The 12,665-nt window shown below is 38.3% G+C and overlaps 1 protein-coding gene across 1 annotated transcript in view; it reads right to left on the bottom strand.

Moving 5' to 3' along the window:
• Window positions 1–12,665, bottom strand: part of LOC107082657 (microtubule-associated tumor suppressor 1 homolog) — a 32,626-nt gene that overhangs the window by 5,708 nt on the left and 14,253 nt on the right. The window contains exons 4-8 of the mRNA XM_015371443.1: window positions 5,904–5,970; window positions 2,530–2,653; window positions 1,100–1,190; window positions 223–328; window positions 44–117 (exon numbers count right to left, since the gene is read on the bottom strand). Coding sequence (XP_015226929.1) covers window positions 44–117; window positions 223–328; window positions 1,100–1,190; window positions 2,530–2,653; window positions 5,904–5,970 — 462 coding nt within the window. The remainder of the gene's footprint in view (window positions 1–43; window positions 118–222; window positions 329–1,099; window positions 1,191–2,529; window positions 2,654–5,903; window positions 5,971–12,665) is intronic.

Consider the following 12,665-nt stretch of genomic DNA (forward strand, 5'->3'; position numbering starts at 1 on the left):
CCCTGTTCTCTCACTTTGAGGAAACGGCACATGAAACACTTACAGTGAGAGAAGTTTGGGTTTCCTTCAGCGTTTTCTGCAGATCCTCCAGTTCAGTCTGCTGGATCCTCTTCATTTCTGAAACAAACAAACAAACACTGTTTAGTTTCTGGCACTAAAAACTTTCAGGTGGATAAAGTTTGATTCGGTGACCTGCTGAGGACTCAGCTCTCACACACATACCCTGTATGGAGGTCTCATACTCCTGTTTGATCGCCTCCATCTTCTGGCTGTGGCTCTCTTCTTGCCTCTTCCTTTCTGCTTCCTGTTGGCTCCTCAGCTCCTCCACCTGGACAACAAAAAACACGATACGGTTTATGGAGTGAAACCTGTTCCATTATTGTTTCAAGCAAAGAACACATTTTGTAAATTGAAATTAGAAGGAATGCAATCCGAAAATGAAACTGAAATAAGTTCTAATGAAAAAAAAAAAAATTTATTTACACTTTCTGATTTCCTTTTTCACATTTTAATAGGTTGTATAGATTGTATCTTTTATTTTTTTCCATTTTTTAGATGGAATTTAATTTAATAATTTTCATCTTCATATAGAGGGAATTTAAAAGGTTTTTTTTAGTGTTACTGATAATTAGAAAACTTTGAATCAATTTGACTGTATGATCTGGTGAACTGTAATGAACTGAATTTAATTACTTTCTCAGTTTTTGTTCTTTATAATTTAAAAAAAAATCAGAGAAAAAGGAAAGCTACTCCCAATACCCTTTTGGAATTAAATCTTTTTCCAAATTTTATTACTTTTTTTTTTTCAAATTTTCTGTATTTTTTTTGTTTTTTGTTTGCTTGCAACAATAATGGAACAAAATTCCCTCCATGCATGGTTAGATTCCCTCAGGCTCAGTCAGTGAAAGCCTTTTTTTTTTCTATCCAGCTGCAGGTTAATCCATCACATCCCAGGCCAGGTTGTGTTGTTTCTGCTGTAAATTTAACTGTAATCATCTGTTGAGGAGACCAGATTTATGGGATGGCTCTCTGCCTAGGACGGTTTTATAGCACAGACGTGAGTCTGCTTGCTCTGCCCTCGCCGTGTGCGTTCGCTCACCTGCTGCTCCATCAACAGGCGGCATTTATCGGCCTCCTGCTGGTACAGCTGGTGAACTTTATCCCACTCTGCTTGGTAGAAGCATTTCAGCCTGAAACACACAGGAAAACATCAGGGTTAGGATACTTCTGGTACATCTTAGCTTCATTCATCCATTTCTGCAGCTTTTGCACTTTGTAATGTTTTATTTCCTTTTTTTTTATATATTTTTATTCTAGTTCCTATTAGGGGGAAGTCAGTACATCAGCTGCACTCTACTACCCTGGATTTTCTAGGATAATATTCAATTTAATGCAGTTTATTTTAAGTTTATTAAGTGTCAATTCACAACATGTCATCTCAAGGCTCTTCACACTTCAATCAGATCATCCAGTCAGATTAAAGGTTCAAAGTTTTCTATCCAAGGAAAACCAGCAGATTGCCTCCAGTCACTGACTTTGCACTAATGGCTCCTCCTGGATGAGCACTTAGACATTTGCTTGAAGCATGTAGCGACAATGGAGAGGAAAAACTTCCTTTTAACAGGAAGAAAACTCTAGCTCGGTGTGAGCAGCCTTCTGCTGAGGCTGACTGGGGTTCAAATAGAGAGAAAGAGTCACACACAAAAAAAAGCCAAAGCACTGATCTATTAATACTTTCTAGGTTAGAAAAGCTAACTGTAAACTAGATTCACACGTTGCTTTGTCTGGGAAAGAAACAGGACTAAACTCTGGGAAAAAAAGTCCCAACTCCATCTTCTACACTCCAAGGTGATGAGCTGATGTTTCTCTGCAGGATGGAGTCACAGCCGAACACCAACCGATTGATGTCAGATATATATATTTAACCCAGTCTTCCTTCAGCTGCATGGAGGATGGCCATCTAAGGGGTCATAGGTCAGCAGCTTCATGAATTTCTGCTCCATAGAGGAAGAAAAATGCTAATCTTTCACAATCTGCCATCAGTTCCAGGATTTTCTGAGATTTGTCTGAAGTATAGTTAGACCGATATGTCGGCCGATATGTGTACGCTTACGTCGATTCATTACTGAATCCAGCAGCCCTTCAACATCCATCTATGTTAATGTATTCTAATGTTAATGTTTTCTTTTATTTGTTAATAAATATTGCTATTTATTTTAAATTTAGATAAACGTAGCATTTGGTATCGTTTTGTATTTTTTATGACATAATGGAGGAAGAAAAAGTAAAATTGGCCTAAAAATTGTTTCACACTGATTTTGAAATAATCTGCCTAGACCTCAGCCTGAAGAAAACAACAACTTATCAGTCAATCTGAACATGTTTGATCCTCAGAGACCCAGTTAATTGTTCTGCTTTTAGACCATTTCTGCTTCACTATTGGCACCAAAGTGTCTTTTTATTTGGTAAAACGAAATAAAGGCAACACAAAGGATTAAATACATCTAGGATTTTCCACCAGCGTCTCACCTGTTCTCCAGCTGAACCAGCTCCTCCTCATGCTGCTCCTCCAACCTTTTCAAGGCTGCCTCCAAGTTTGTCCGCACCTCCTCCTTCTCGGCCTGCAGACTCTGGCAGCATTGCGATGATGAAACTGGAGAGGAAAGAAGCGTTTGTCACAATGCTGTAAACTTTCTCGGAAATAAAATTTCCCCAGGTTTTTTTTCTTATTTGCTGGGGATTAAAAAGAAAAGCTCACATTCCAGTTAAATTATTCCTGCAATGAGCTCCTCATCCAACCCAGAAACATCTGTAAGTCAGCTCTGAGGTATGCAGCGTCCCTCTAAGAGGTGCAAGCACATGCAGGCCTCCTCTGTCTCCACCCAGCATCGCGCCCAGCTCTCACATATTTCAAACTGCTAGATATTTGGGGCGATTTTTGTGCACCTGAGGATCAGATCCACACGCCAGCGGGAATGTTAGCTCAACTTTTCCTCCAGATTAACTCTGCAACAGCTGGCTGCTGCAGAGGCAGTTGCTGTTTGCAGTGAATGGAGCCCTTTACAGCGCCTGTCGCTGCACTGATGGAGACATGAAGCAGCTGACAGCCGCTCCGACACGCATCCTTATTCAGGGTCGGACGGCAGGTGGAGGTTCTGATGGAGTGAAACTTTCCTGACGAGTCTCTCAACTGAAAGTGGGTTTTCACTGTTGCATGTAAACGGCTCCTCAGAGAAACCCTGAAGAGTCGTTTTCACAGAGGGAAGCAGAACAAAGTTAGCCTGAGCTGTGAGACCATCAAAGAATCAAACAGGAGTTTGTTTCTGCTCAGCTGGACTTTCACACTGTTCAGCGACAGCTGAGTGTTTGTTCACTACAGGCCCCACACATTCCTTCTGACCAGGATGGCGACGCTCAGAGGGGAAGCGGGAAGACCGAAGCCAGGGTCTCTGCTACTATATGGAGCTAATTTTATTCCATTATTGTTGCAAATATGTTTTTTGTAAGTGGAGATTAAAAAAAAAAAAATACAATCCAAAAATTAAACTTTGAAAAAAAAGTTTTGACAGAAACTCTGTTTTAACAGATTTACTTATTATTATTATTATTTTAATCAACTATAGTTTTCCTATTTTTTCTTTTTTGCAAAATAGTATTTTTTTCATATTTCTTTTTTACAGGTTTAATATTTACATTAGTTTACAGATTAAGTTTTAAATTTTTTTTATTCTCTTCACATCTGGGGCAGCTTTCTTCTGGAGTCGGGAGAAAGATTCATTTTTATTGGTTTGGATGGAGGTTAGCGAGAACATTTTTATAAGTGTTGGTTTTGGGTTTGACGTACAGAGAGATGCCATTTGAAAAGAATGCAATTTGCAACTTAATCTAAAAAATGGAATAAAAAAAAATATAAAAGAAACTCTTTAATAAAGTAAAGAAAAACAGAAAAAAACAACTAAGCAATAAAGCAAACTTTTTTTCACTTCGGTATTGCATATCTTTCTTCCAAATTTCAGTTAAAAATATATGTTAAACCCTTAGATCTTCAGAATTTCCTGTAGTTTTTGGAATTATCCCAATCCCACGTTCCACAAACCCTCTAAAAGGAGCTTTTTTATGTGTTTTTTTCTCCTCCACTCGCTTCTCAAGTTGATCCATCACCTGCACTGCAAAAAGTGTCCATCTGACCACGTCTTACAATCTTACAGCTAGACAAAAAAATGCATATTTTCCAGCTTGCTTAATCAATAGTAATATAATTGCACTTGGATTATCTCCCCAATATCAGGAGCTCCTTGGTTAGCTGGACATCTTTTCACACCTGGACAGCGTGTGGTTCAAGAGAGACATGTTATGACAACGATCATCTTCTGCAGAGAAGGTGTTGGTTGTTGCTGGATTGGAGCTGGCTGAAAAAAGCAGTCGAGTAAAAAAGGAAGTAAGAACCAGTGGAAGAAAAGGAACTTGGGTGAGGACTTCAGGGTCGCAGGTCCAGGACCAGAACACTGTGGAACCATCTTTGATTTCCATACGACATTCAGACCAACACTCAAAGCAAAATGAGAACAGTAATGTAGATAATAGGATCAACCAGGAGGTTTTGTTCCACCCCCCTTTACTCTTATAGCCCTAAATCAAGCCCACTGAGGCCAGTTGGTTGGAATATTTAGCACCATTAAGACCAAGGTCAGGCAGGAAGTTCTGGTTCGGTCGCCATGAGCTCTGACCAATCGGAATGTGGAGCCAGGATGGAGCACCTGCTGACATGGAGGTTCACCTGGACACCATCCCCTTTGTCAGACACGGTGGTGGCACCACCTTGCTGCGGGACAGGGATGTTAGGAGCTGAATCCTGGAGGAAACACTCTGCGCGGGCGGAGGGTCGGTCTGCCAAATAAAATCCTTCAGAACTGAGTAAAATCTTTTTTTGTTTTTGTAGAAACATCCGAGTCGGTGCTGCTGCTGTATTGACATAAAACACGGACCTGGTTATAAAAGGCGGCAAAGCAGGTTCCAGTGAAGTCAGCTGACTGGGTCAAAAAAGTTTCTGGCTCTGGAAGCATGTAAAAGGTTGCTGCTGTTAGAACAGCTCATCTGGTCCTGGTTTTGGAAAGCAGAAGAAGTTCTTGAACCCGGTTTGTTGAAAGTTCAAGACGAGACATCGGTTGAGAAAGGTCCGCTTTTATTTGGACCGTTTGTCGTTTCTATGATTCAGAAGGGGGTCGACGATGAGATCTAGATTTATGCACTGGAGGAAAATAAGCTTCTTGTTCATTAGGACTTTTATTGACCAACATTCATTGTTGTTTGTTCTGTTAGTATGGAGGGAATGTAGCATCATTATTGTAGCAATGAAGAAAGATTTTGAAAAATTAAACCCCCAAAAAACTAATTTCTCTCTCTCACCTGATTTAAACTTCAAGTTAAAAACTTTATTACAAGTTGCTACTTTATATCTAATCATCAGTTTAGCTACTCTGCAAAAACAAACAGCTTCTAAAAACTATCTTAGTGAAGTATTTATCTGCTTTATAAAACAAGTGAAATTATCTTGAGTTCTGAACTCAAATCCCACTGATCAGAACCTCCACCTGGGCTCTTTGGATCAGATCTTTTTGCTCTGATCCATCAGGGTTCTTTCTCAATGTGAAGTCTTGTTGCACTGATGAGTTTTCACTCATGTGTAAAAGTGTTTAAATCCTTCATTGACGCTGCTGACATTCGTGTCATCATGAACTCATAAAGCCGCAGACGACTGCTCTGTTTGCAGGTCACGGCCTGCGTGCAGCAGCTGCAACACGAGCCATTATCAGCCTGCTATAAACAGCCGTTGTCCTGCATGCAAATAGAGGGTTGGCCGGGGATTGTGCAGCAGTGTGCACACAAGTAGGAAAGGCTCTTACCCAGCTCCTCTCTGAGCTTGGACAGCTCCGACGACAGCTCCTTCTTTTGCTTTAAGGTTTCCTCTCTCTGCAGAGAGAACAACAAAAGAGATTCTGTAAGATTTGGATCACAGAATAAATAAATAAAGCAGGAGAGCCTCTTTGAATGGTTGCATCTAACCTGCAGAAAAAAAGTGCTAAAACTTTATTAACCCTTTTTATTAGCTTAAAGGATGGGCTGAACACTAATGCTTTAGTGATAAATCATAATTATTCAGAATACTGTCGAAAAACCCGTTTAAAAAATCTTTTTATATTATATACCTGTTTATACAACTAATTTACCCGTCGTCTCAAAGCACAGAGACAATTCAATCAGACATCAATAAGCAAGCAGACCATCCAGACAGATTGGTTCAAAGTTTCCTATCCAATTATTCCCTGTTGTTTACACCCAGTTATTGACTTTGCAGGTCAATGGACGCTACAAAAATTAAAATACAGGTCATTTTTTTCTTAAAATAAGTAAGTTTTCCATTAGGACAAGATGATTTTTGCTTAATAATTTATGTTTAATAGGACAAAAATAGTGCATAATAGTGCACTGAAGTTTTGTCCTACTAAGTGAATAATATCTAATGGGCAAAAATGCTAATTTCATTGGCAGACCATCTTATTTATCTGCTCAAAGGAAAAAAAAAAAGGACAAATACACTTACGCTAAGCATTTGACCTATTTTTAGATTAGTTCTGCAGTGTAAAACTAAAAAATACTAAGGAGTATAAATTTTATACTTTTATACTATAAAACCTATCCTCTTCACTTAGATTAACTCTATAACTTTCCTTTATTGGCCCTAATTAATTTTAGTTCATAATAGAAATCTTACCTTAAGGGATTTTAATGCAGCCATCTTTGCTAAATTTACAATTCAAATGTTACCCAATTTAGCTTATTTTAGCATGGTTAGCTTAGCCTGCATTATCTTATATCAATTAGGTATCAGCTAAGAGTAGCTTAGCCAAAATGTAGCTTATCTTGGCTCTATTATTTCATATTTATGTATTTTTTCAAATGTTAATAAGTCCTGAAGCTTTTCTTAGCTTATGTTAGCTTGTTTTAGCTGACATTATTGTTATATTTTAAAGCTTAGCTCAGGCTAACAACTTAAACCTGCATTGAGTCATCTAGCTTTAGCTTGAGCTAGCTTGCTTCTTTTAGAACAAAATAGAATAGAAAATCCCTTTATTGTCCCACAATGAGGAAATTCTGGTGTTTACAGCAGCAAAAAGATAGAGAAAAAAAATGGTCACACAAATATGACCCTTAGAAAAATGTATAAGAATAACATAATAGTGAAGAGTTAAAATATAAACTATAAAATACTGTACTGTAAAGTGTTTTAACAATATAAATACTGTGCACCGGGAAAATAAATAACCAATATACAACTATGGACATTTTTACAGTAATGGATATTTGAAAATAGCAGCAATATCAGGGATGTGTAAAATGACAGCAGCATGTTATTTAACTGACGAAGAAAGAAACTGTGCAGAATCTGCCATTTTTGCACATTTCTGATGTCATTTTTGCACACCATAGAATGATTTTAATTTCTGATTATTTTTATTTCTTTAACTTTTAGCTTAGTCATCTTATATCAACTTTGTTCAAACATAAAACATTTAATAAAATGTAATCAAGATGAAAAAATGTGTTCGTTTTTCAGTATCTGGGGATTTTAGTGAGCCAGCCAGCATCTCATAATAACCCATTTATGGAAATAATATCAGGGCATTTAATCTAAGTGTAGTTTATTTTAATCAATATTTTATATTTGATTTGTTTTTTCTTAAAGAATCCAGAATAAATCTGTCAAATTAAAAAGTGAGCTGCTAGGTTGATCCAAACAGACTTGATGAAACATGTCTGGATGTTCTCTGAGGTCCTTACAGCTCAAAACAATTAGAGTCCGACAGGTTAATAAGTGTTTCCACAGCAGAGCTGGTGCCATGTCTGAATCTACAGTCTCTGTTGACACAACACGTCCACGCTGTGGACCCGGCCCATCAGGACTCTTTCTGCTGCAGGGGTTTCCTCCTACTGCAGTCAGAGACTCTTAAAAGTCATCTCAGCCACTTTTTGTTTGAAGGAGGAAGGGATGCATTTTTCTTTTTGTTTCTTTCTCAGGGTGAATCATTTCTTTTTGACTTCCTAAACAAACACAGCTAAAAATGGGACGTTAATGACTTTTAGTGACGCCTCGGCACAGGAGGAAACCTTCTGTTGGCCTTTAACCATCCCACACAACTCTTGAAACACTGGTAAACACTCGGAACAGAATAATACGATCCTGACATCTGCAAGAGGAAGCATCACAACAGCCGCAGGAGCGAAATGTATCCACAAGAAGAGCTGCTTTGTTTTTCCAAACTACAGTAAAGTTCTGGTTGTAGCTGGATGTTGGAGACCAAACAAAGATAAGATCAGAGATAATGTTAGATAAAAGAGTAGGAACTCCTGATACATCAGGGTCCTTTATGATCCCGACCAAGAAACAGCCTCAAATGGAAACATGAGTTTAACAGCTGGAGATCTGAACAGATGCATCAGATACATTCCTTCCCAATCCTCTGGCTTTTCCATGAAAACAAAGAGCAGAACCAGACCAACCTTCCGCTTCTTCCTGCGCCGCTGCTGGGAGGTCTTAGTGGTCTGCAGCTGGGATTTACTCTCCGTGGAGCCCATGTTACAGAGACACACACCAAACAGCTGCTCTCATTCCTCTGTTCTCTGGAACTAAAGAGCGTCCCGTGCCTCTGAGCTGCTCCTCCCCCTCTGTACCTGTTCCTCCTCCTGCTGCTGCAGGGATCCACTACTGGATGTAGGAATGCCAGTTATTCCCGCTCCGCCTTCCTTTACTCTAACCTCCCCCCTTCCATCAGTTAAACCAGTGGATCCGCATTGAATTCATTCCTTTCTCGCCTTTCGTCTATTCTAATTGTTTGCAATAATTTCTGTCAAACCTGTAAGGTGACAATTGGAAGGATGAAAACTGGAAGACATGTTGGTGACAATCTAATGGTTAAAAGGCTCTCTGTCTCTGAGGTTTGGGTGATGGATTGAGGAGAAACTCAGGTTAAAAAGCTTCCTGTTGATCTAAAATGATTCAGAACCATAAGGTCCGTCATCCACCTTCTCACCTTTTATTCCAGCTTTCATTGTCCTTACACAACAACACGTACAGAGCAACAAATTTAACTCTGCATTTAACCCATCCCTTTGGGGAGCAGTGGGCTGCCACTGTGTGGTGCCCAGGGAGCAGTATGGGGTTAACCCTCAGTGAAATACTTAATAATCCAAATTTCAATCCAATAGTGTTATTGGAATCCAGGACAAGACCTTACTACCTTTGTAACATTAAAAAAATATGGACATTTTGATGCAAACAATGAATGTCAATATAATAACAAAAACGCCAACTTGCCCAAATATATCAAGAAAAATAACAAAAGTGCTTCTTTAAGAATTTCATGAAAAACACTCAGAGAGAAAGAAACACCTTTTTTTTTATACAACATAACCTTAGAGGCATTAATGCTGATACTGGCTCTTACATTTTTTAGTTTAAAAATCTAAATATAATTGTTAACTAGGCTTATTAACTTTTTTTAGCTTTTTTAAATTTTGGCGTAACTTGTTAACTTTTTTTTTTCCCCCCAACTTAATTTACAGTAAATAAAATATCATTCAAGGGCTCATCTAATTGGTCACTGCGAGTGATCAAAGATTTAACTTTCCCTATAAAGGGTTTAGGGTCTTGCTCAGGGACCCAGAGTGGCAGTCTGTGGGAGTGGGGCTTGAACTCAGAACCTCAGGATTCTAAGCGTGATTCCTCTACCATTTCACCAACATCAATGGACCTCAGACTAGAAGATTAGATTCAGGAGATTCTAGAGTTTTATAAGTAGTCGCATCATCAGCTACCAGAGATTTATTTGGATGTTCATCTGACCAAGGAGGAAAAAATTGAAGTCTTTCTTCTGCAACCTAAAACAGGAAAGTCAGGTTTGGTTGATCTTGGCGGTCAGGTCCAAGATGACGCAGGTTCAAGTTAAACCCAGACTTCCTGCTTCCCATTGATGCCCCCTTGTAATGTTCTAGATGGATCTATGGCTCCTAAAGTGAGTTCTGAATCTGACCCAGGGTCTGCTCCCATCAGCAGGGGTCCTGCATCAATGTGGAGAATCAGCAGCTGATCTAAACTCCACCTCACCTCATGACCAATAAAGGTTGGAATCTAGATGGACCAGTTCAGCTTCTCCATCCCCAAAAAGCAGAGAAACCCCAAATCACTTTATCCATCTTCAAATTCCTTAGATCACACATTCCTCATCATAATATAAAACATCAGCTTCATTTCATTTCTCCTAATTTCTGGCCTCATGTTTTGTACTTGATCAGCTGATCAGGACAAAACTGCGGCTATTTAGGAGGACAGTGAGGCTCAGCTAAAAGAAGATCCTATTTTCATTTAATCGCTCTAACAATAAAACCTTCTCAGTAAAATCAAAAGCAGCATCTATCCTGTTAGACGTGGAGCAAACAGCCTTGTTGAAGACGTGCAGAACAGACCGACAACACAAGATAGGTTCTTTAGGAGAAATTATCTGATAGTTTTTGTTTTAAAACTTGCTCTGTTAAAGGCAGCATTTCTGTTCTATCTACAACATGTTGACAAAGTGGGTGTTTAACAAAAACCTTTAAGCTTAAACCTACTGGGCAAGAAAACGTCAATAAAAAAAAGGAGAGGTGTCTGAATTTGAAGATGCAAGTCAGAAAACATGAATAAATGTAAGATGTATTTGTTCCTATTTTGCATTTCTGCTGTGGCTTAAGTGGTCCTTAAAGATTTAAGGTGTTCAGATTAATCTTTGCTGAAACGTTGTTAATTAAATTAATGGTCAACTGATTGTGAACATCCTTTAGGTGTTTTCCCGTAACAAAGGAGGATGAGGAGTGTAAGAGCTTTATCAGAGGTTGTTGATTTGTACTCATAAATTCATAATTTTAACTCACAAAATTGTAAAATGCACCTGTAAATTTGTAACATGTGATCGAAACATTGTGATTTCAATCTATAACTGTAATTTGAACTCATAAAATTGTAATACGAACTGTAAATTTGCAATTTAAACACAAAATTGTAATTTGAACTTGTAAATTTGTAATTTTAATGTGTACATGTGTGATCTTCACTCTGAAATTTTATTTAAGCTCATAAATTTGTGATTTGGATAAATCTAACTTTGTAATTTGCATTCAAAACTCGTAATAAAACATCTAATGTCATATGTACATATTTATTAGAAATTAAGGAACAAACACTAATCTTAAACCTATTCTCTTACATTTTTAAACCCAGACACCTCTGACTATGTATCATTGACAGCTATCTTACCCATAAAATCCCTTTGAAAACATTAACCTCACGTTTAACACCAGCAGCGTAACAAAACAAGTCTTTGGACTGAAACTGACTTCTAGGTTTAGATTTCCCTGAACTGAGGATTAATCTGCTTCAAGGCAGCATACAAACAAGACGCCCCCCCCCACAAGCATGAAGCAGATTAGATAAGACTATATGCTAAAGATAAAAACACACTGCTGCATTCCTGACGTCTGCATGGCTCCTTCTGCAGCCTCACTTTGAGCAGCTGGAACGTCAGAGCGGCTCCAGCTCCATCGGCTCCAGAAAAAAGCAGCAGGATTTTGAAGGTTATCCCAACAAACAGGAATTTTAATTAGCTTTCAGTTATATAACAACGACCATTATAAACTACGCATGACGAGTCATAAAAGCTCAGATAATTATCAACTTTCACTGCTACACCTGGGGATATCGTCCGGACTGTTTATTATGTTCTGAGATCCTGATGACTCACTGACAGGTAGCATGTGCTAAAGTTCTGCTCTGAGAACAAATATTTACTGAAGAGATTCTAAATGCAGGACCTGAGGACCGACATCCTGCTCCTCCCAGCCAATCATCAGCCTCCAGCAGGAGACCAGCCGATCAGAGATGTTTTCCACACATCAGGTCAGCAACAGACTAATGATAGGGTTGAGGATCTGGAGCTTAGAGGGCCCTGCAGGTGATGGGGAGGGGAACTGTCCATTTTTGAGACTCCTCCTGACCTTCTGCCACCAGGTAAACTGCCTCAGCCTGTTAGAATATATCATATTTATACATTTAGATTTAATTAATCCATTCACTGATTTTTACACTATTTTATTCATTTTTTGACATTCAGGGTCCAGATGTGTTTAGGTTCAATGCAAAGCAATCAGCAGTCGGTCATTTGATCATTATTTCACTGAAAGGTCTATAAGCTTTTATTGGATTTAAGGGAGTTCTAATTATTTCTTACAAAAACTAGAAATTAAATAGGTCAGTTTCTCTGAAATTTTGTAAATTTTGGCTTGATTTAAGAGTATAAGTAAGACTATTTGCAAATCTAATAACATGATTTATATCTAAGATAAGAAAATACAATTCTAATATTTTATTTAAAGTAGGGATGCACGATATAATCGGCCCCCTATCGGTATCGGCCTTAAAACTGAATATCGGACCTCAGCCACCCAACCGATATTTAACCCGATATTTGATCAGCTTCTGAGTTTCTAAAGTTTAAAAAAAAAAAAATACTACTACTTCTTCCTGAAAAAATTATTTTTTACAGACTTAAAAACTTCTAAAGACGAGGGAAAAAATA

Source organism: Cyprinodon variegatus, unplaced genomic scaffold (genome assembly GCF_000732505.1).
Source record: "Cyprinodon variegatus isolate N-32 unplaced genomic scaffold, C_variegatus-1.0 Scaffold58, whole genome shotgun sequence".
Lineage (NCBI taxonomy): Eukaryota > Metazoa > Chordata > Actinopteri > Cyprinodontiformes > Cyprinodontidae > Cyprinodon > Cyprinodon variegatus.